At 32.2% G+C, this 24,617-nt stretch overlaps 1 protein-coding gene and 1 long non-coding RNA gene across 7 annotated transcripts in view; both read right to left on the bottom strand.

The window, feature by feature from the left end:
• Window positions 1–20,759, bottom strand: part of LOC101509812 (protein SHOOT GRAVITROPISM 6-like) — a 34,153-nt gene extending 13,394 nt beyond the window's left edge. For 3 of the 6 annotated variants that reach the window (XR_003471760.2, XM_073365783.1, XM_027332290.2), the window contains exons 1-31: window positions 20,573–20,759; window positions 20,390–20,480; window positions 20,246–20,300; window positions 20,027–20,158; window positions 18,604–18,675; window positions 17,877–17,967; window positions 17,649–17,744; window positions 16,392–16,470; window positions 16,227–16,290; window positions 15,235–15,338; window positions 14,953–15,058; window positions 14,090–14,179; window positions 13,055–13,132; window positions 12,528–12,595; window positions 12,339–12,438; window positions 12,086–12,223; window positions 10,363–10,452; window positions 10,158–10,223; window positions 9,895–9,990; window positions 9,701–9,775; window positions 9,287–9,346; window positions 8,541–8,630; window positions 8,029–8,150; window positions 6,912–7,041; window positions 6,743–6,822; window positions 5,294–5,429; window positions 1,900–1,981; window positions 1,057–1,199; window positions 879–959; window positions 704–804; window positions 67–305 (exon numbers count right to left, since the gene is read on the bottom strand). Coding sequence is in view for 5 of the 6 variants with exons in the window: in XM_073365783.1 (XP_073221884.1) it covers window positions 67–305; window positions 704–804; window positions 879–959; window positions 1,057–1,199; window positions 1,900–1,981; window positions 5,294–5,429; window positions 6,743–6,822; window positions 6,912–7,041; window positions 8,029–8,150; window positions 8,541–8,630; window positions 9,287–9,346; window positions 9,701–9,775; window positions 9,895–9,990; window positions 10,158–10,223; window positions 10,363–10,452; window positions 12,086–12,223; window positions 12,339–12,438; window positions 12,528–12,595; window positions 13,055–13,132; window positions 14,090–14,179; window positions 14,953–15,058; window positions 15,235–15,338; window positions 16,227–16,290; window positions 16,392–16,470; window positions 17,649–17,744; window positions 17,877–17,967; window positions 18,604–18,675; window positions 20,027–20,158; window positions 20,246–20,300; window positions 20,390–20,480; window positions 20,573–20,603 (2,986 nt within the window). In the remaining variant the exon portion in view is untranslated. Of the gene's footprint in view, window positions 1–66; window positions 306–703; window positions 805–878; window positions 960–1,056; window positions 1,200–1,899; window positions 1,982–5,293; window positions 5,430–6,742; window positions 6,823–6,911; window positions 7,042–8,028; window positions 8,151–8,540; window positions 8,631–9,286; window positions 9,347–9,700; window positions 9,776–9,894; window positions 9,991–10,157; window positions 10,224–10,362; window positions 10,453–12,085; window positions 12,224–12,338; window positions 12,439–12,527; window positions 12,596–13,054; window positions 13,133–14,089; window positions 14,180–14,952; window positions 15,059–15,234; window positions 15,339–16,226; window positions 16,296–16,391; window positions 16,471–17,648; window positions 17,745–17,876; window positions 17,968–18,603; window positions 18,676–20,026; window positions 20,159–20,245; window positions 20,301–20,389; window positions 20,481–20,572 lie in introns of those variants that run through there. The other 3 variants (XM_027332288.2, XM_012714142.3, XM_027332289.2) reach the window with 3 other exon arrangements.
• Window positions 20,760–23,856: 3,097 nt separating this feature from the next.
• Window positions 23,857–24,611, bottom strand: LOC101509587 (uncharacterized). Its single transcript, XR_189596.4, has 2 exons — window positions 24,414–24,611; window positions 23,857–24,324 (listed from the first exon to the last, which is right to left on the bottom strand). It is a non-coding gene; the product is annotated as an uncharacterized lncRNA (long non-coding RNA).
• Window positions 24,612–24,617: the final 6 nt, after the last annotated feature.

Raw genomic sequence — 24,617 nt, 5'->3', positions numbered from 1 at the left:
GACATAAATAGTTATATAGTACATATAAAAAAAAAATTCGAAGTCATCTGATGGAACATATTTTACATGGTAGCTTAGAAAAATTCCCATATAGAGCACGGTCAATTTGCTTGGTATGTGAACAATTCCCATGGCAGCCCAGTGCACAATAGCCACTAACACAAACCATCTGAAACTTGAGAAGCATCTCATGGACTGCAAGACAACCTCTTTTCCTCTGATATTCAACAGGGGAAGAGACAAATTGATCAATTTGCCGCACCGTAAGCATTAGCAGCTCTGCTCGACTTCTTCCATCCTCTCCACTAAATATTATGTTTTTACTAATTAGTACAAGTGAAAAAACACCTTTACAATTTATACACACAGAATGTATGACATGATTGGAAGGTCAAAAACTTTTTAATGGATTAATTTAATGATGGGTGTATTTAGAAAGAGAAAGATGAAGGATAAAATATTTTGTTCATAAGTAAACAATAACAAGCAAATAATTAATTGTAAAAATGATAGCCCAGAATGCAAATATGAACAAAAGAGTAAATCTATTTTTGGAAATAAAATTCTTTAGAAGAGCAATGGAAATAAAATGAGGAAGCAATAAGAAGATAAAAATGAAACAATTAAAACAATATTCAAAGGGAGAGGATGTTTAAAGAAACACAACTTAAGCAGAATAATACGATGTGTTTAAATAAATTACCCAGTGAGCAGAATTGCACATAAGAGAGAGACCAGGTTGTCTATAAGGGGATTGACGACTTCAACTGGATCATTTTGTATCGCAAAGAACCCCAATGTGGCCTGTCAAATTCATCAGAAAACTTAGATGGCTGAAAATTTGCAAATATATTCAAAAGCCAAATAATATCCCATACCTTCATCACATAGTTTCTAGTTTCAACCGTTAGCTTTGGCTCCACAGAGACCAACGTAGTGCAGGCACTTATAGCAAGAGCCTAAGTATAAAAAAATTTAAGTTAAAATATTATCAGCTTTAATTGACAAGTGACTCCACCTTAGACACAAGTGCTCCTTCAACAACGTTTTATATACCTGAGTACGCAAGAGTTCATTTAAATCAGCAAAGCCATCATTGTCATCTCGACCCATTAAAGTTAAAATATAATCAAGCAGTTGATCCCTTCTTTTCAATGGAAATGGTGCCCCGCTTTCAGCAGCATTAATGACAGCATTACCTGCGTTATCAGAATTACATCATGCACAAAATTATCAGGACATCAACCTGAAATTTGATGAAGTTCTAATGAACTCTTAACAAGAGGTGAAGCAAACTGGAAACTAGCTGCTAACGCCCATATTAACATCAATACTGGTAAGATAACTGGTTTAATGATATTAACGCCAATGATAATGATGGCTAATTACATTGTGTACTCATTTTAACACCATTATCAATACAAATAGTGTGTTCTTGAGTAAAACACACAAAAATTACACAAATTCTGTAGAGGAATAGGGGGCTTATTTGGGACCGACAATAAAAAACTATAAATGAGTGATGTGTACATGTGGGACCCACTTAAGCACCTAAATTGGGAAGTACCATCGTGGATGCTGTAAACATAGTATTGCCGCAAATGGCAGATATAATAGGTGTTGCAGCCTATGGCATCCAGCACAAAATCCACCATTCCATAAAGCAATGGCATCGCCATGGCTGAATTTGGCAACACTTTTTCACAAATGTTCATTTTCTAAAAATGGTCTTTCTAGCAATAAATGGTTTTCTAAAAGTCCATTTTATATGTAAATAAATGTTTTCACTAAATAAAAGAAATGAAAAGTTTTGATGATCATATTCCCAACCAACAGAAGCAACAAGTACAACACAACAAGCATCAGAAATAATTAAAATATGAAGGCATGATTACAAACCTAGTAAATCAATTGCTGTGATCACAGCTTGCTTTGCTATAGGATGACGCACATGAAGAAGCCTTGAAAGCATGTTGGTGCCCTGGCCACAAATAAATTATATGATCTGTTAGAATATTAGAAAATATCTTATAATATCTATTATATTATATTAGAGTATCTTAAATTATTCCCTAGGATCAATTTATAATCATAGAGATATCTTATAATATCTCTTATTATTATTATGATTTATTCCTGATTTAGGATTAAGTCTATGTTTCTCTATAAATAGAGATTAGTATTGAGTCTTTTGTAATCAAGTTAGCATAAAGTTATTATCAATAATATTCAAACCCTTACTATTTTCTCTTCTCCTTTTCTCTAAAATCCCACAACTTCAACATGGTATCTAGAGCCTATTTCGATCCTCCTTGAACATTCTTGTCGTTGTTCCGCTGCTAAGTTCCCAACAGTTTGGGAATATAATCCTAGTTTCTCTATTTTAGCATGATCATTCCTTTTTCTGACTGCTATCACTTCCGTCCACAATCGTCGCTGCTGCCCCCTCTGCTACTGCCGTCGTCGTCTGATGCTGCCTGCCGTCGCTGCTGGAATAGTTTTCCAAAACAACCATTGTCTTTCCTGTTTTGGATGCATTTTTTCACTCCGCTGATCGATCATGGCTTCGTTTCATTAGATTCGCGCTGCTTCCTCTTTGGTGTTTGTCATGCAATTTAGTTCTTACTAATAGATTATAACAGTGGCTTCTATTCCCACCGACGATCATTCCGGTGGTGTCCCTTTTCCCACAGATGAATCCTATTAGTGATGACTTCTTTTTTCATTGATGGTCATTATGACAATCTCTTTTATTTTCATGACTCACACTTTAGCATGGCAATTTGTCTCAGATGCACTGACCCCATCTTTGTCCCAGATGTACTGGCCTTTCCTTTCTCTCCTTGAAGCACGCCTCTCCAATATTATTGGTTTGAAGTTTCCAAATGCAGTTTTTAGAAGAACGGACCTTGCTTTGTTCAATTGCTTGCCATGAATTTCTCTCAGGCTGATGATCATATCGGCTATCTGGCTAGGCTATATTTATAGCAATTCTCTCCGACTTCACCTACATTCCTGAGTTGCTTTTCCATCCTTTTTATTATTTTGCAGAGCAAAACATTATTTTCTTGTAACAAGCTAAAACTTAGTAAGCTTTAGCTTGAGAGGGAGTGTTAGAATATTAGAAAATATCTTATAATATCTATTATATTATATTAGAGTATCTTAAATTATTCTCTATGATCAATTTATAATCATAGAGATATCTTATAATATCTCTCATTATTATTATGATTTATTCCTGATTTAGGATTAAGTCTATGTTTCTCTATAAATAGAGATTAGTATTGAGTCTTTTGTAATCAAGTTAACATAAAGTTATTATCAATAATATTCAAACCCTTATTATTTTCTCTTCTCCTTTTTTCTAAAATCCCACAACTTCAACATGATCAAATCAATTTTAGAAATAACCACAAATATATTAACAGGAAGTGAGATGCCATTTTACTCATACTGTCAAACAGTTGTTATTTAAGTTCTTCTATTAACTATTTTTAGGTCAGTTATACTTATAACTGTCAGAGGTTTAATATTGTAAGATGGTTGTGATAACCCTCAACCCCGTATAAATACATATCATTTGAACACTCAGCTTTCATATAACATAATCAGAACTCAGTTTTCTCAAATCCTTAATCCTCTGAATTTCTCCTCACCCAAATTCTCTATATTAGTTCTTCACAATACAGTATCAAAAGTTGGTTCCTGAACCATTTCCATGGATTCTGAACATTTCCCACCACCTACTCCTCCTCTACCACCATCAGAAAGCCTTTACCATACAATACATGGCCACTGCGTCCTCCTCTACCATCAGCAAGCTATCCAGTTAATCTTACACTAATCAATTCCTTCCCTCCGCTGATGAATACATACTTCACACTGGTAAGAACAAGTACCTGTCCCATTTTAGAACTCTTTAAAAAGAATTACACAAGAACTTCTCTGTGTGGAAGCAACAAATAAAGCCTACAACCAAATATCATCAACATCTTCAAAACACAAGCACCAGTCACCATGAATTCCTCATGCCGTGATTTCATAAACTAACTGCCTACTTCCTCGCTCAACTATGCAATCCCATATGCGCCCTCCCACTTTCTTGATAATTCTTTCCAGGCATGTGTTCACTGTTCCCTCCGACCATGGTTTCCCCCATTGTTGACGTCAACCTTTTAAACATGCATCTGCTCTAACCTGATGATGCACGCATCCTTTCATTCTTGAGCTTGATTCCAACTCCCTATCATTTTCTCCAGTGAATCCAATCTCGTATCTATTCTTGCTGAAACTGAAACCATGTAAAATTGCAGCATTTTGTTACCCACTGCTCCTAGAAGGAGTTGGACACCAGTTGACAGAACTAAATCAAAAGGGAAACGATGCAAGAAAGAGTGTTGTTAAATTTGTTGAATGAAAGAATCCCAAGTATTTTGGAGACACTCTTAGTTCCCAAAAATGTATAATCTCTTCTTTCCTCGTTATTCTCCACCTCAGTCTCCTACTAACCAACCTTGCTTGGTACCTGTTACTGACTTAAATATAGGTTTAATCCTCCATTTCTTTCCTACTTTTCCTATCATACACTTTCTCAATAAGGTTGTTGCCTATCAACTAACAACATTTTTTATAAATGAACTCTAGCTTATCTTGCAAGCCACTAACAAGACTAAACAGATTTGAAATTCCTAACAAATTCGGGAAGTTATTTAACAGAAGCTACGACAGAGTTTAATAGCTCATAAAATATTCTTAAGACTCCACATAAAGCCTACTCATACACATGAAATACCACGTTCAGAAGTTATGGGGTTCTTACTACACTACAAAAGCCTAATTTTTTAGCTTATTTCAATACAAAAAATTTCTTTCACATGGGCCAGAAAAGGCTACTCCTTTTATCACTTGTTTATCTCAATCATTGACCAGAGGTCAGATACTAACTTAAAAAGTCTCCTTGTGTATAATTAATAACTCAGTAACATTCATACTAACTTCATTAAAAATTACGGAAACAACTCGTGAAACTGTTTTCTTTATCCAGAAAACAGTAATAACATATAAACAGTTAATGGTCATTTTCTTCAAAAGCTATTGTTTATTTTCTTTTATTGTCTTGAAAACTTTTTAGTACCTCACAAATTAAAACTGTATTTTAAAAAATAAACTGAGCTTGGTTCCAATCAACCCTCTTCAATTCATTTGTATCCAGTCTGAAATAAAGCAAGGCAACAAAGGATAGATAATGACACAAATAGCAAGTCAAAAACAGAGATAAAAGATAACCTACAACAAGGGCATTTATTCTGGCTTCAATAACTGATGAAGGGGCATACTTCGCAGCATATCCATACATTAAAGCCAAGGCAGCATGTATGTCATCAGACTCTTCTGTTCTGAAACTATCAGAGAACAATGATAGTATCCTGCAACAGATGAAAGCTACAAACAGGTCAGACAGATTCTGAATCAAATTCAATCGTGGAAAAGATTATTCAAAGAGCATGTGGATGAACTTTTATCATGTTCAAATCCAAACTAACTGTTCAATTCTACACTATTGTCATTTTCTGATGCAAATTAAGCGACTGTTCAACCAAAGCATATATTGATCTACAAATAGGTCAGATAAGTTCTGAATCTAATTGAATCTAAGAAAACGAAAAGGAAAGAGACCCATTCTTAGATGTTTTGAATGAAGGGTAGGGAATCGAAACCAAGACATTAAGTACAATGTGATTAAGAAACAGAATATGGATTTAGGCTGTAACAATGTTACCTAAATGGAAAGCAAGGGAGGAATGATTAGAAGCACTGCATAATGGGAAGGAAAGGGCATTGATGAGCATCAACCGATTTAGTAAATATTTAGGAAGACTATTCTCTCTCTCTCCTATATCTGTTTAATCTATATTAGTGACAGATAGAACACTCCACTCATACTACAGTGATCTACAACCTTCAGTTATGTTAGAAACTCCTGAGGTAGACTACATTTGGGATATAAGAGAAGGGGAAGAAAAGGGATTTGGGTTGTAACAACCTTGCCTACATAGGAAGGAACTGGAGGTTTATAACTATTTTTGAGTAACAAGCTACCAGTTCCTATCAAGCTACTGTTTTCTTAACATATTCGAAAAGGTGGTGCATCTTACACAGGCACAATCTTTCAAGTTACAAATAAAAAACACATACACACTTGAAGTTTTGTCCTTTAATGGAAGATGAGTGTGAAACTGTGAGCGTCAAGAAGTAAAAATAAGACCAAGAAAGGAGATAAAAGGTTGAAAGCAGATCATATGACTGTAACACTAAGGTCCTAACAATTTTGTCAGACACAATGGCATAATATAACATAGCAAGTAAAGGTTCTGAAGTACAAAAAGAAACGGTTAGAAGTTGTCAAAAAATTAGGGTCTCTTTGGGTTCTGTTTTCATTATTTGTTTTCACTTTTCATGTCATTTTCACTTTTAATTACAAAAATGCCACTTTACTATAAAAATGTGTCTTCAATTTTTCATTTTTTTCTCTAAATTTTTTTGAAAACATGAAATATCGCAGAAACAATGTGACATTTTTGTATTTAGTGAAAAGTGAAAGACATAAATGAAAACAGATAATAGAATGACAAACCAAACAGACCCTTATAATTTACATGCATAAGCTTGGGTTTAGAATGTGAGCTGATAAACCAATCTGGAAAGAGAAGTGTATACACTCAATCCTACAAGTCTAAACCTCTGAATTATGGTTCGTCCAACATTGTCTATAATATCCTTCAGCTTCTCCAACACTGTATCCAAGTGAGATGCAGCAACCTTCACACCAAAAAAAATGGTAATTTAAGAAGCAGCGGGAAAGGGAAAATATGTCTAATAAGTTAAAAAAGAAAAATAAATTGAATTACCAGTCCCATTGCTTTTGCCAAACCAAGCCTATTTGTTGGGATTGCAATGTTGGACTGCTTATACATCCAATCCATTTTATCATGGACATAAACTCTGTCATTAACCTTTTGAAGCAGAATCCCCAAGCATCTGTGTCAAAGTTCAAAATAATATTTCACACTCTTTCAGTCTTAAATACTAGGCATTTAGATTCAAACAGAAAGCATCAAACCGAATTTGAAAATCCATGCTTTTTCTAATGAAATTCAAATACCAAAACAAGTCATGAGCTAGATAAGTCCTGAGGTACAGATTTGAATAACTAACTACACGAAAGGTTTATATAGACTATATGCTCGACTGTGTTTCATTAATTCACATCACATATTTTACCAGATTCACAAAAAAGAAATGACTAGATATTTGTTTATAGAAGTCATAGAAATAATGTAAATAAGGCAGTTATGGTTATACATATGTGGGGAATGCTAGAATGCATCCACTAGTTTTTATGAAGGAGCAATTTAGTAACATGCACCTTCGGATGTGTTTAACAATTTTTTAGTTATAACTTGCTAACGTACTTGTAGAAAGTAATGGAATAATTATTTCTTATTCATATTGCTAGCCAGGAAAATGTCTTCTATTCTCATATTTTTTAGAAACTCTTCTATTACTTTTATCTATTATTTTCAATATGTAGATTCATTATCAAAGGTGAAAAGAATCCCAAGCAACGAATTATGACCACTACTTTGAAAACTGGTAGCACGGGTCCCATGAACTGGCAAAATACCGGTTACTACTTTGAAAACTGCACCCTCTCGATGAACTGGCAAAATACCAGGGTCCCCAAACAGTCTGGTCACACCACGAAACTGCACCAGCAATTTTGTTCTATATCATTTTGAATGGATAGAAGAAACTTTTGTTGAGAGTCCCACATTGAACAATGATATGGCATGATTGTTAATTATAAGGATCGACATCCCTCTTACAAGTCGATTTTGTGAGGTTGAGTTAGATCCAACAAAATTCTAAGAAATGTGAAGCAATCAACTTCTCATGCAACAGAAAGAATTGTTTAACATATCACGTTTCTCATGCAAAGCATGCTTTAGGTTGGAGAATTGGTACCGGTGAAGAAGTGCAGCATGTTCATCATCAGATGTATAAAGTTCATAATGTTTGGCAAATACATTTCCAAGAGACATAATCCAATCTGCATCTTGAATCACATCCAAAGATTCTGCAAGAAACTGCAACCCAAAAATAAAGAGATGCAACAAAATATCTTGCTGACAAAAGAGATTTAGATTTCACAGTTGTTATAATGTCTAGGACAACAAACTGAGTTGAATTACCTTTGCATAACCATATTGGACAGACTGAGGTATCATTTTTCATTTTTTTTAAATGCATATTTTAGAGAAATGTTGAGTATTTCACCATTTCAGCAATACCATTATTTTGTTGTCCAATCAACTTTGAAGAGATATTTCAAATGCAAACAAATTAATGGATCCCGTAACTACATGAATAAGAACAACATAGACAAGAATGTTTGACTCCATGACCTGCACTTCTTTAAAATGATAACACACTTCAACAAGTGGACGACAAGACTTTGACAAGTCAATCACACTTACATTGACTATCATGTCATCCCAAGTGTCTTGATATGATGGATCTTGTTTCAAGTCATCTGTATCACTAACATAAGCCTTCATCTTCGGAATCTAGAACTTACCAAAAACACAAATGAATTACATTTTGGTATATAATAACCATCTCAAAATTGTATGTAGCAACTGATACAAATAGCAGATTATGACAAACTGTATGATAAAATGAGAGTATATGAAGTTTTTTGCTGACTCATGACATTTACAGAATGATGCGGAAACATGGTACAAAATTATGCAGTGGTTCTAGAGCTCTTAAAACGTTCACCTCGTCTAAAAAGTTTATGAAGATCAGTTTAAGATCCTACAGCATGGCCAAAGTACTCCTCAAAACCTTGAGTTAGTTTCAGAAGTTTCAGATAGACCCAACTTTAATGACCAGAAGGTTAATGAAAGATCAGTTTAAAATCTTAGACCATGGCCAAAATACTTTTCATAACCTTAAGTTGGCTTCTTGGGTTCAGTTAGACCTGACTTTAATAACCACAAAGCCAAACAACAAAATAAAATTTCATGATCTCAGTGTTGATATTAACAGATGCACAACTAACAGCTGAAAATGTGAAAACTCTATCAACGTTTATTTGCAGAAGTACAACATATTTCAAACATAATTTATAACTAGAAACTTGACAGATTCTCAAAACAAATTGATAACTATAAAAGCTTGGTTTCAATCTGTTAACACAAATTTTTAGCACAGCTTTTACCTCATCTTGCCAAAACAAATTGATATTTTTCGGAAATAGAGGTGCCAGAAGACATAGAACCTACAAAAACATGTACATATTTGTCATCTAAGGAAATGCATTCTTCTAAATAAACTTTGTAATCAATCACATAATGTTAAGTAAGCTTTGAAAAGCAGATTTTTATGCATATTAAAGCCACCTCATTTAGTTTTACTGTATGACAGTAACACATAAGAGAGAAAAATGCAGTTCAAAATAACAGGGAGGAAACTACACAACAGAGATGTACAAAAGCTAATAATGGATTAGTAAATGTTATTAATACACCATTTCAAACACTACGATACAATTATATTTATACTGCCTAATCCATCGAGAGTAAATCACAATAATTCAAAAACAAAACAGTATTCAAGGATGGCATGAGCTCACTGTCAAAATCTGGGTGGCCAATTTCTCCCTTGCTAGAGGATCATGTAAAAGCACCACAAAACGAGCAAGAAGTTCCTATATCAACCATAAATTATTTAACCATATAGTGCTGAATATAACCTACAATGGTTTTTCTTGAACCATCGAGAGTACAAGGAATTAACAAAAATCAGACTGTTAGGCAAAGAACCTACCTCGGCAGTTGGAATATCAAGACGGGTTTTACACTCACTTAACATATCACTCCCATAAGATCTATGCCGCCACAGTTCTGAGATGCACCTGCAAACCTGTAAAAAGTAAAAATGATGTCTTCTAATTTGCCAGGTCAAACCTCTGTGATAACAAAACATCACTTTCATAGTACATACAATATGAAAGGTTAAAATCGACCAAGCGTCACAGTATTCAGTTCAACTTTCTACAAAAAAAATAATATTGGATATAGAACTTATACCATGGCAACAGCACCAGTGTAGGTCCGTGGTATAATCGTCTTCAACAGAAAAGGCCAAAGGATATGCTGTAAAGTCCGATAGCAATATTAGACATTTTCTTGAGCAAAATATCAAATAAGGAACTGAAAGAAATAATAGGACCCAGTAAACTAGTGAAATCACGACCTCAAAAATTTGATCAGTACAGAAAAAAATATAAATTACCTCCATTTCAGGAATCGTAATAGTTACCAACAGGAGACCTTTTTCACAAACTGCTCGTAACTCACCAGGAGAAACTGTTCCAATTTTCATCTGAAAAGTAAAAACATGATCAGCAGAGAGGTAGGGGCCTGTGATAGATAAAAGCATGCCAGCACTATACAGATATTTTTCTATATTAGTTGTTTTCAGTACAAGAAGAAATTTTATGTTAGGAGAAAAATTAAATATACTGGAGGATAAGTATATCCATCAAAATAAAAAGGATAGAATATACTAGAAAGTGGAAGGGGTTCAAAACAAGGGAGCCTTCCAATGACATCATATAGAAAACACCAATAAATACATAAAACGATGAAGCAAAGAGGAATACTATATCCAACAAAATAACCAAATATGATAATGTTCCAAAAAAAATTTGGGATCCAGCTCCAAAACCAGTTATCAAACTCAATCTATATAAACTTGTGGAATCTCCATAAAGTTGACTCAAAATTGTAAGATTACACTTGACGCAAAAATAATGATTACAGCATCATAGTATCTAAATGCAATCTAAACTGTGTAAAATAAATATTCAACATTTATATAGATAAAGCAAAATATTTTCATAGGACTAGACCAGAACAAAATACACAAACATGGCATTCAAAATTGATAGCAAGTTCATCAATCACAAGATAGGTTCACAACTCAGCATAACAAGCTCAGAATCAAAGTACAAATTAATGAATCGCAAGGTTCAAAATTACTAAAGAGTGGAGGATGATAGTGTTAGAACACGTAAAAATAGAAGTGGAATCATGCTGTATATTACTATGACAAGACAAGCAGCAGCTCAATTACAACGGAAAATGGAAAACTACCAGACCATAGAGCTCCTTTCAGAGAGTATGATAAAGACTTCAAGAACATAAAGATGATCCATAATTTAATAAACTAGGATGAACTTTGTTTATTTTAATTTGGTTTGTAATAATTCTTAGTTTAACTTATTTTGGAATTGTAATAGTTTTAATATAGATTTAGTTGATTTCATGTGTAAGTAAATGTACTTTGCTTCTTTACATTTAGTTTATTTTAGAAAAATATGATGTAAGCCCACTATGGGTCTAGAGAATGGTGTCACTTATGGCCCATGATTTAGAGATAGTCTTGCTATAAATATTTGTAATCTCATTTGAGAAGTTTGAAATGAATTAGAGTTTACAAATGATCCGTTTGTGACTTCATTTATACTGGGAGCTATAGGGTTGAGAATCAATACAGTATCCTTCACCTCCTTTACATATGGTTCACATTGGGATACTAGATGTAACTTCGGAAGTGCTACAACTGTAAGGTTGATGTTTTCTAAATCAAAGAGCCTTATCACAACTTTTGCATCTTCAATTTATTAAAGAACATTGAACCTGTGCCATTTCAGGCATGTCAGGGGAAAACCATTATGTTGTGACACATTCAATCATCCTCATAGTCGTGAATCTGTGCAACTTATGCAAGTCTACCAGAGCTTAAGCAAACAATTTTGCAGCAAGTTAACGCAATTTTCATACCTAGAATCATAAACAAATATAGTTCTTCTTCTAAGAGACATACTCGTAAGTTAGACATTCCTACTCCAAGTAAAAAGTAACAACATAGTATTGAATAAAAGAACTCACTTGGTAATTAAAATATATATACATTATTAGTAATTAAGTACAAAGGCAAGGGGGAAGTGTACCTCTTTTCTCTTATTTGGTGTGCTATCAAGATCACTCTGATTTTGATCTGTTAAAGCGCAATTGCGTATCAGATATTCAATGAACAACTCTCCAGGTGAACCAACCAAGTAACAGTGCGAAGCCATAACCACAATTAACTAGCAAATGAGGAAGACAGAAGACAAGAAATATTGACTTGGGCAACATGTTGCATTATTTTTATTTAAATATTAAAAAATTCAAACAACAACGGATAAATGGTCAATGACTTACCTCAGAAAGTGCCTTTCGAACACCTAAATTATGCTCCTCTAACAAGGACTTTACAGCTTCAACCAGTAGAGGTATTTTACTATGCCAACCTTCAGATAGCCTTCCGAAAGAAAAAAAAATTGTCAGCTGCTGATACGTAGATACTTTCCAATAATTATCATCAGGATTTAAACAAACAAAAAATACAACCTTGGCAAAAGATGTTTCAATACGCAAAGTGCACCAAAAGTCGATGCTTCTTCCTTCAACTTACATTTCTGGAAGTATAGACAAAAGAAAGATAAAGCAAAATATCATATCACATTAAAGGAAACAGAATAAGAATCATTTTCTCCTAGGGAATAGAAGAGTCTTCAAAAGAAAGAGACAAATGTAAAAGATAAAATGCCCTCTTCAATTGAACAGACAACCAAACAACATGTGTAGATATAAATACCATTCAATTTAAAATTGATGAAACAAGATACCGCATATACTAGGGGTGCCTGATTTTGTTTTGTTTTGTTTTGTTATACCTTGGTTTTCTCTCGTTCAATTTAACAGACTTCATAAATCATCTAATTATTATAGTGTTCCTCTTTTAATCTCAGTAAAATTTCTTTTCTTCGACCAGAAAAAAAGAATAACAGGGAATAAAAACTACAAACATTATCAAGTATACAGATACGCTTATTATCAAGTATACAGATACGCTTATTAAACTTACAAATACTTACATTTACAAGAAACAGAAACAAATCATCTGGATACACCAAGCCAACTGTAAGAAAGCAATGCTGCACCTCATTATACATCTGCCATACGTGATTAAATAAATTAAATAAACATCGAACTTCTTTTCCAAATAAAAGGAAAAAACTACTCCTAGTGAACAAAAGAAAGTTGCATCCACCCTTGAATTAAAGTGGGTTCGGACTGTGATGATGCACTTCAAATTAAATGAAGAATGAAAACACGCTTATTTGCTCATCTGAGAGAAGCGTTATCCACAAGAAAATCAATGGAAGCGAGGCTACTAGTACAAATTCAAGAACAACCCTCCACAAAAACATAAAGAACAAAGGAAAGAATTATAAGCTCAATAGTCAATAGGGTCTCCATACCTTTTGCACATGTTAAATAGCAAAACCCTAAGGAAACCATGTCCTCTAATTGGGATAAGGCTGCTCTAAAGTAAGCAAGGATGAATCCACTACCCACCCTTAATTTTAAAATGCATCATAATCTCAACCCACTGAAATTTAAGTGTGAATAAGCCCTTACTTGCTCACTTTTAGAGCAAACTTGTTTTAGACGAGCTTTTTCCTTCTATTTCATAAAAACAGAAAGACTCTGTCCCAAATCACCAAGGAGTTTTGCCTAAAAATTATATCATCAAACTAGCCAAATACACCAAAACTGCAGACAATGAAAATCTCCAGAAAAATGGTAATGACCAAGTGAACAGACCTACCAGCCACAATCAGACTTCACTTTTGTTAGAAAAAGCACCAGAAAGAGAGAGAGAGAGAGAGAGAGAGAGAGAGAGAGAGAGAGAGAGAGAGAGAGAGAGAGTAAACCAGTCTAATCATCATGTTGGAATTGAACTCCAAGAAACAATTAACAAATAATGACTAAATCTCAGAAAGAATCATACACAAAGATGAAAGATAACCTATACACACTAACAAGGCATGCACCATCAAAAGTGCTACAGAAGATATTGTACAAAAATTCCGAACAATTACAGCAAATAAAACTGATACTAATACCTTTAATCCAACAGAGAAATCTGTTTGATCTTTGCTTTCATTATTCATAGATACCACAGGTAGAAGTGTCACTAAAATAAGAGTCAAATCCTGCACGCCACCAATAATTTTATTTGAATTTCTCAATTTATTAACTCAAGCAAGACATAGATAAAGGAACTACTTACAAAGCAACTATTTAATGTCATAAACCAACTATCCCCAAAATGTTAAGCTGCTAGGTAAAGGTATAAGAACGACTTTATATTAAACAATGGGATCCATGTGGAAGTTTTATGGCTGTCGTTGTTTTGGGAGGAGAACTCCAAGATTGCAAGAGGTCTTGAGAGGATGCAGTTTTTTCATAAGCCTTCACCTTGAGGAAAAGGTGAATTGTTAAGGGGGAGTATTGAAAGGTAACCACTTAGCCGGTTACTTAGTTAACCAGCGAGTTAGTTAGGCCTGTGAGATGAGAGGCTAAAAATAATAGGAGGGACTAGAGTTAGAATCTTTGATTTTATAAGAGGCTTAGAGTGGCAGAGCATCATGTCTCTTGAATGCTTGGACTGTAATAGTTCTTTTCTATCAATAAACATCATTTTCCTCTATATTTCGATCCAATTCCTATCAAGTTGTCTAGTATGTCCCATCGCCATTGTGAGAAGAGATAAAAAAAAAACTTTGTCGCTTTTCTACGGTAGATACAGTACTCAGTAGGACAACAAGAAGCACTTCTTAGCAAAATAAACAATGTATAGATTTTCTTATCACATTCGGAAGGTTTCATTGAGATCTGATCAAAGATTACCACAGAAAAAGAAGTAGGATAAAAAAAATTCAACATACTAGGAGCCTTTAAAAAATAACTTCATAGACAACATTACCTCAAAATCAAGCATAGGAGGGCCACTTTCGGACAGTAAAGAGGCATTCAACAGATTGTGGAGACTACATGTAGCTAGAAAAGCAATGTCGAGATCCTTTTTATACCTGACAGCAGAATAGAAAAATAAGAATCTATACTACAATACCTGCTTATTCATAAGTATCATCTATATTCTAGTCTTATTAAAATGCACTCGTTAAAAATCTAAAATGCAAAATGCTATCCCACAGAGCATGCAAGCAACTAAGGTTATCTAAAGCAACATGCAGACCAATCTTACAAATCCAAAATTGTAGGAACAAGCCTTGGTAAGGCTGCCTTTAATTGTGTCCGTGTTATGAGACCAACCATCTGCCCAAGTGCTTCAACGGATGCTACATGAACCTATATCCAAAAAAGTTGCAACAACCAAAATACATAAAAGCACTAAAATAGGTATATAGATCATTAAAATAATATGTTAAATTACTTATGTATAGTCATTCAACTATAAAAACACAGTGAGTTCAGAAACTCAGAATTTATATCGAGTGATTTATATTGAAGCAGTGCTTCATATTAACTGTTAAATCAAAGTACTGTTAGCTATTATTTTTGTCTTTGACTATTAGTCCAATGAAAACATTATCATACATAATTAAACCAAAGACATTGAGTAAAATGCATTTAACATGCCATGTATGCAAGAAAATGAAAAGGGACAGCATTCCTCTTGTGAGGATTATTATAGGTTTATGGTTAGTGAAAAGGGAGAAGAGAGAAAAATGATTAATGGCAGTAAATTAAAATTGTAATTCATAAATTGAACGTGTTATAATGATCTAACCTGATATTGATATACATAGTAATAATTAGGGTTAGTGAAATAAGGCATAGTGAATGGTAGTAAATTTAAAATATGATTTGTTAGATGTAACGTGTAACAATATTCTAACCTAATATTGATATATAGATAATGATAATTAGGTCAATACAAGAACTACTAGGCATAAGGTTAAGCCCAATAACAGTTACACTAGTACCCAACTAACTCTAATATCTTAACAAATTTCTTAACTTGGTGAAAAAAATATTATGATATAGAATATATCTTAATAAATTTCTTAACTCGGGCAAAAAAAAATCATCTTGATATAGAATAAACTATTTATTGAAAAACCACTTCAGAACAAATTATGGACAATGAGTTATATCTCGCAGTATTACAAAAAAAAATAATAGAGGGCCATATAAGCAGTAAAACACAACCAAAAATACGATATGGTGGCAAACCTTTAGGTCCCGTGAAGCTGCCCAAACTCTTAACAAAAGCTCAAAAGCAGAATTTAGAAATGACCTGCACTACATAGAGATATCCCTCACCCTCAGACAAGAAAAATAAGAAATGTAAATGCTATGAATCTGAATATAAACTAGAAGACTATATTCTGATCTCACATGACATCACCATCTAGCGGAAAATGTGAAGGAAAATCTATACTATATTGCCAAGCAGCTTGGCACCAACACTTGAATGCTGAAAACAAACAGAGATAAGTTAAATAGATCAGACTATCAATAGACACCATTGAGAAAGGTTAGCCGTTAGCCAAAGCTTTTCCCCCATCCCTGTACCACCAAGTAATGAGGACATAAATTGAAGCTATGACCAATAGGAAAAGGATCATAAATCTACAAAATGTACATTTGCATAAAACTAAACTATTTCAAAGATCCATCAACTGAGATATATCCCATTACCCACCATTATAAACTAAACCTAGAATGCATTTTAAATAGAGTTCGATGAAAATAAGATTGCCCAAATTGTTATTGTTCGAGAAATACTAGCTCAGTTATGCTCTTTTGCAAAAAAAAATAAAAAAACTAGCTCAGATATGCTCAGATGTCAATCTAAATGACCTGGATGTTAAGTAGTAAAAGTAGTTAGGAATCTGAGTTTGATCCATACTATAAAACTATAAATATGACAGAATCTGCACTCTAGTTAGTTTATTTCAGTTAACAGATTACTGAGAGAGCAACTCTGTCTTTCTCTCTCATATTTTTTCTTGGTTTCTATCACTTTGTTGCCAGTTCTTAATTTCCAACATACCTGCTCCAAAACCATAGACACAAAATTGATCATATCAAGGATAAATTAGAAACCATCAACCACACTTTACCATTCATTCAAGATGTTAGTCTACTAACAGTTAAATACATCACATTAAAATAGTTTTCTTAGACAAGATCGTTTTAAAATATAAGAAACTACAAATAGAACTGTCATTTGAAAAATCTGCAACTTTTTTAACTTGTTTCTTGTGCACGGGTGTACTCAATAGTTTGTTATCAGTTAGTTACACACTTTCCAAAACAGCTTTGCTACATAGTATGAGGTGCATGATATGAATGTGCGAGAGCAGAGACTAAATTAGAAATTGTGGGGTAGAGAAGAACTGTAGAAGAGACAGAAAAGAAAACGACTCATATACAATTACACCTTCATGCAAAATGTATTTTTCATAATAATCAGCATTTTCCTTATCTGTATCAGACTGTGTCCTACATTATATTGTATGAAATTTACAACAAAAAGATTATTTCATAAACAATTAAAACTGGCAAGGCAGCTTGGACAAATCAGCACAAGATCAAAGATAATATCACACATTACACTTTCATCAAGAAGCGACAGAAAAATCACCACACCATTTGCAAAAGTTGGCCGGTGGATGTCTCGCACATTTCCAAGAATTGGCAAAATTCGTGAAAGTACACCTTTCCAGCGGGGAATGAACAGCAAGGCTGTATTAGATTAAGAAATTAGAAAAAAGAAAATACATCAGTGTTTACCACAGAATTTGAACCCACCCTTCACCCCATCCACAAAAAAAAAAAAAGGTGACAACTGAAAAACTGTAAAATTTGATCACTGACGACTGCTAGAAGCAAATTCTGCAAGGATTTGAACCATAGCCTGCAATGCTGAATTTGTCCCCGATAAATGAAGAAAAATTTCTTCCATCACCTGCATCACCAATTCAAGGGTAGAGGAGATTAAGGACAACGACTGAGAACAAGCTCAAAATTCAAGGAACAATAGGATAAGTGCAAACAAAATACAAATTTAAAATAGAAGCCAGTAGTATACCTGGTGAAATTAAAATGAAAGGGAAATATTACTTTAACATGTCAAAAGATAGTTACAAATTTGAAACTACAGAAAGAGTAGGAGGAAATTATTTAAACACATAAGAAAGACAAATATGAACAAGGATTCAAAAAATAGAGTTAGAATTAACTAAGAAGCTCATAAACACAACAACAACAACAGAATAGCTGATTGCAATTCTTATAACCATACAATGTTATGATTCTTATAATGGTTCAGGATTGATTCCCAACAGAGAGCATTACGAGTATCGAGAGATAAAATGAACTATGGAGTTTGAAAATGATATTATAATTAGATTTATCTAACTGGTAATCACAGAGACTGTAGGGTTGCATTCTGTTAATTTTTTTCCTCCTTGTCTAAGTTGTCTCCTTCTAGACCTGTAACCTTATTTTCCTTTCTCTAATGACCTAAAAAAATGTAATATTAATAATATGGAATACCTATTAAATAATCTTTAATAGTTCAAAGAAAAAATAAATAACTCACAAGATCTGGTAAATGTGACCCTATTGCAACAAGTAGGCTGATTGCTGCTCGTTGCCAATCAGAATTGAGTTCCTGCAGAAGACATTCAGTGTGAAACACATAAACCGTGAGCAGCAACATGTGAAATATGTTTAAGCCAATAACTGGAATATCCTAAGATAACTAGGACTTTAATTGGAATATTGGTACCGTTCCCGTACCAGAAAGAAACCAATAAAGAGTGCAAGAGAATAACAGTCATTTCAAGTAAATATTGAAAAGACAGAAAAGTCATGGTATGTATGTAGTAGACCAGTAAGCCTAAAGTACGACTCTAACTAGGGTTTAAAACACTCACGGAGAAAGAAAGAAAAAAAGGGAAAGAAATCTCAATGTTGTATAGGGAGAGCAAAACAATGAAAAATCATAGGCAAAACCATTAAAAGATAATAAGATTAAACAGTCTTTTTAAACTTAGACGTGATAGAAAATTGTAGTGTCATTTGATCCATATATTTGACCCACCTAGTGAGAAGGCTTAATTGTTATTGATGATGTTGAATTTTTTGCAAACCGACCCATTGTTATCAAATAAACAATATTTGCTTAAACTAAAAACTAAATATCTCTTAGTTGAAGACTCGAAAAACTGTTCTTGTATCTCTCACATAGGGGTTACTCTTTAAGGAAATTATCTTTCAAAAAAAATCACAACCCATTAATAAGCATGATCCACTTAATCATGTTTACCTCTTTTATTGCAGAAAAAAATACCCAATCAACTAAGTTCAAGGACATGAATTCAATTATCAAAACTTCCAAACCTCAAACACCAATGTTTGGATCATTTGACCAAGCCTAAGAAAACATCATCAGAGGCAAGGCAACTGCCATATTATTCACTGTTCCTTTTGTTTTTAATTTCAGTTCACTGTAGCATAATGATTTTGTCTTCTACCTTATACTTCCCATTTATTCACTGCACTATAATTGTATTTCGGCTCACATTTTCACTAAATTGAGCTCCAGCTAAGGTTACTACCATCTGATATAACAAAGTAAAATCATGCCATATAGGCAAACCAAGAACTAAACTACTCCTTTATTAAAACATAAAACACTTTAGAGGATATCATCTTAGATATAGCAATCTTAGCAAGCTTTATATACAGTGCAGCAATAATTTTCACTAAATTTCCCATTTATTGCATCTGAACTAAACTACTCCTGTATATTAATTGCAAAGAATGATTCAGTGTAGCATGATTTGTGTTCTACCTTTATACTATTTTCCATTTATTCACTGCAGTATTGTTGTATTTGAGTTCAAATTCTCACTAAATTGAGTCCCAGCTAAGATTACTACTATTTCATACACAAAGTAAAACATAACCATATAGGCATTACTGGAACTAAACAATTCATGTATGAAAACACAAATCACCTTAGAGGATGTCATCTCAGATGTAGCAATCTTAGCAAGCTTAGTCATAAAAGCAGAATCAACATCTCTTTCATCAAGAGCTCGAACTCCAAACGCCATAACTTGAAAAACTCCAGCCATATTTCCAAATCGCTAAACCACAAAACAAAAACAAAAAAAAATATTAACAGCAAAATATTTGAATCCAACCGTAAAAAAAATTATCAGAAAAATCCTCACTCGACGTCCACCGCGTGAAACCGACGCACAGCACTCGAGAACCAGAACAGGATTTCTACAGAATAATGAAAAATGATAATGTAAGAAATAAAACCGAAATAAAGCGATTGAAAGAAAAAGAGAAAAAAAAACGGTGATTATTACAGTGAGGCAAGGTCTTTGAGAGAAGACATGGAGGATTTTCTAACGGAGGAAGAATCATCCGCTAGTAATGAGAGGAGAACCTGAATAGCCTCTGTGAGAAAGCGAAAGAGCGATTGAGAGATGAGAAGAGAGGAATGATTAAAGGAGCGAATCTAATTTTGAAGAAGAAGAAGAAGAAGATACCTGGTGCGGGAATTGAAATTGAAGAGGCCATGGAAGATGTGATGATCGTAACGAATAGAGAAGAGTGAATGAATGAATGAATAAATAGAGGGAGGAGAAAATGGGGCCTCTTCCCCGGCGCGGACACACACAATAGACACACTGCTTTGCTGGTTCTGGTTCTGTCTTGCCGTGACAGGAAATTATCTTTTTTATTTTGTTTATTAATCAAGTTAACTATAACTGATTTTCAGCTGAATGATACATAATTTCCTTTTTAGTCAAAATGTTTCAATGTGTTACAACACCCAAAAATAACATTATCATTAATTTAGTTCACAAAATATTAGTTTAACTTTTTTTTGGTATAAAAGTTTAATTTTTTTTATAAAATGAAAATATTAGTTTAATTCATAAGTATTTATCATATAACTTTTTATGTGTAAGTTCTTTTTATAGTAAAATATCAATTTAAATCAAAATTATTTTCATATGAACATTAAATTATTTTTATAAACTATACTTAAAATTATTAAAATGAATTAAAAATATATAAACATGTCATAAATTGTTTTGGTGAGTTTATCAATCTATTTTATCACTAGATTTAATTAAATCAATTCAAACGGCCAATAAAATTTTAAGATAATTAAGAGATTCAATACAACTTAAGTGATTATAAGAATTAATTTTTAATGTTATTTTACTTATTTTAAGTTTAATTTATTTATAATTTAATATGATTTTGCAAACTTCTTTAATTTAATGCGCTAATGAGAGAGATACTGTCTAAATGTCATTTTGAATTTTAATTTTTAGTTTAATATAATTTTTACAAGTATTGTTTGATATGTTAAATGAAAGAAATATATTATTTAAAAATGAAAGTCAATAGTTGATATTAAAAAATATATCTCTGTGTGTTTTTGTAGGAATAATTTCCACTAAATAATAAAATAGATAATATAAGTGATTTATAAGTAAATCAATAATTAATATATTAATGATTATAATATTAATTATTTATTATCCACTTTATATTTGCTAACTACCAATTATTCAAACTAAATCTTTTTTTTTATAACATGATTCACTCCCATGTGTTCAACTATTATCAAATTCTCTAGTGATTTTTATTAATTTTTATCAAAATATAAAAGAATTCACCAAATAGTTATTAAATGGCGGCAAATTGATCAAATTAATTTTTTTTCTTCTAAAAATGGGTGAGTTAAGAAAAAAGTATTAATATTCAATTATTTAATAGAAGGTTTTTTAATACACATTTAATATAAGGTTTGTAAATTATTGAAACATTGCTTATAAACAACTAACTAATTTTATAATACATTCATTTATATTATATTATTAGTAACAAAAAGGGTAACGAAATTCAAACTATAAAAGGTATTTTTCAGCTTAAATTAAATTTCCTTCCTGCCCTAAGCTTGACTCCAATATCATGCCCTGAAAAACGCAAGATGGGTTTACCACATAAATAAAATATAAATAAAAAAGCTCATTGATATTTACTTATGAAGTTTAATTTTGATGTACAATATAGGAAAAATAAAATAAAAATTATAATTCTGTCCAATGAAAAAGGAAAAAATAACTTCTTGTATAAGTATGACACTATTATCGAAGGACGTGATGTCATAGTATTATTCAATAAGTTTGATAATACATTAAATGTTAGAATTATCAATATTACAATATCATGTCAACATTATGCCTCAAAAAATATCAGTATCTAATATTATAAATTGAGTTAAAGAAATGGCATAAACCTTGTTACTCTAATAGCTAATACAAACCGTTAATTGTGTACTTATTTTATAATAGTAATTATAATAACGTGATGAAATAATAAAATGAGTTATTTTTATTAATTAATTGTGTAAAATTGAGTATAGAAAGTACATGACCCATTTTGTAAATTTATCTTTTGTAAGATTTTATTTTCATTTATAATTTAGACTAAAAGTCAAAATGTAGTATTTTAGAAATTGGAAACAAAGTCCGATTTTAAATAAATTTTATACGGATGAACTATTTTCATTCTCATATCAATATAAATTTTAAGGTAGCACTGCATTAGTTCAATTGGAATTAAATTTAGATGATCTGAAAAAATCTAAAGTCCTAGCTCTATAAATACAAAAGAGGTGGTTGTAAGAAAATATTAATTTTAAAATTAATTGTATAACACGATACAGTTTCTTATCAGATAATAGTATCAAATTATTATTTTACTAAGTGTATGTGCATTAAGCTACAGCTTTTTAAAAACGCAAGAATAACTTATGCCTAAGTATAAAACCTTTTATATTGGGTGGAATAAATGTCAATATTAAAAAGAAAGAAAAAATCGTTTAGATCCATTGATGAATGTATGGTGTTCCCTTTCGTCTTTTCTTGTTTACTTCATTCTTTTGGCTGATCCAACGTCATACTTGTCATTTGGTTTTTTTATCATGTTGGTATTAGTAACTTTATTACAACTCTCCCAAAATTGAACGAGACACACATATAAGACTAAATATGTAGAAAATCATTGTAAACAATGACTCCTGTGCAACAGCAATAATACAGATCTAAGCGATTGAAGAGACATGCTCCTTTCATTATTGATAGATAATGTTTCATTGACAAGTTCACTTTTTTGGCGAACCACCTTATATAAGAAATGTAGTAATATAATTAAATGACTATGTAATTTGTAAAAAGAACTGCATTGTGGGTGTATAATCATTTTAAGCTAACCAAAAATTTGAAAACATTAGTGTATTCAGGTATTCCTTAATTAAAAAAACAAAAAATAAAAGAAGAAATTTTTAGAATAAATAATTACATTAACAATTTTTAAAAAAGTTTGATATAATCTAATCAAAGCTACTAGCTTTGAGTTCTTACTCTTGAACCTCAAAATCACTCCATCCTCTCTTATTCTAATGAAATCACATCTCACTTTCGTATCTATTATGATCCATTTAGAATTTCTGTATCAAAACAAGTTACTATTAGTTTCTTATTAATTAACTATTCAATTAAGCAATTTTCTTTACTTATTATTGTTTTACTTTCTTCAATCAATATTTGTCCAATTAAATATTAAATAATATAAAGTTTATATATACTTGTTACAATATTAAATATTTTAATGTATATTTTTATATATTTTTATTTTCAATAAGATAAATTATGTTAAAGGAATTTCTCAGAAATAAAAAATAAAAAATAAAAATAAAAATAAAAAATCAATTTTTTACATTTAACAAAAATACTCGTACAGATCCTTAAAATTTAAAGCAATAAGCACAGCAATACCCAATCTAGATTAAAATTTCGTGTACATTGAGCTAGTCTTTGTACTCCACCATGAAGCAACAAAGTTTCCAAAAAAAAAACAGAAAAATTTATTGGATATAACTGATTATATTCCTTCAAATATTGTCGTATGAATAGTACGGTTTTTACATATAGTAATGAAACAATGAGACTAAATAATCTGGAAAAAAAAGGTGTTACTAGGTGAATGGCAAGGAGTAGAAACAAATTTTTGAATTATGCACGCAAGACTACTATTATATTATAGTTAGAAAAAAAGGGAGAACCAACTAGAGCTATTAGGCCAGAAACATTAGAAATATTCATTTCTTCACTCGTAATCTTGGTCAAAAAGGAGAACCAACCGGAGGTGCAAGGCCAAGATACCGCATTACCTTTAATCGACGATCCTTCCTTTCTGATTTGATTGGAGAAGACACCTCCTGAGAAGTTATTCATTTTTTGTACATGAGAAATAAGTTTTAATTAGTAGTGATCATTTCATGCCATAAGTATTGAGTTAGCAACTCACATCAAAATGAACTTTGGGTTTCCGTTCCCTTTTCCCTCTTCGTCTCTCTTGAAAATCGTTGAGTGTTCTGCTTGAGCTAGGTGAAGAATATTTACCTGGTCAAACCATAAATTCATATTAAAAAATCAAAAGGAGAGTTAGAAAGAGTAAATTATTTGAAGAGGACAGGGTCAGCCCTAGGCGAACTAAAAAAATGGTGCCCTC

Source organism: Cicer arietinum, chromosome 3, assembly GCF_000331145.2.
Source record: "Cicer arietinum cultivar CDC Frontier isolate Library 1 chromosome 3, Cicar.CDCFrontier_v2.0, whole genome shotgun sequence".
NCBI lineage: Eukaryota > Viridiplantae > Streptophyta > Magnoliopsida > Fabales > Fabaceae > Cicer > Cicer arietinum.
The sequence above is the reverse complement of the archived record's forward strand: the minus strand, read 5'-3'. Positions and strand labels throughout refer to the sequence as shown.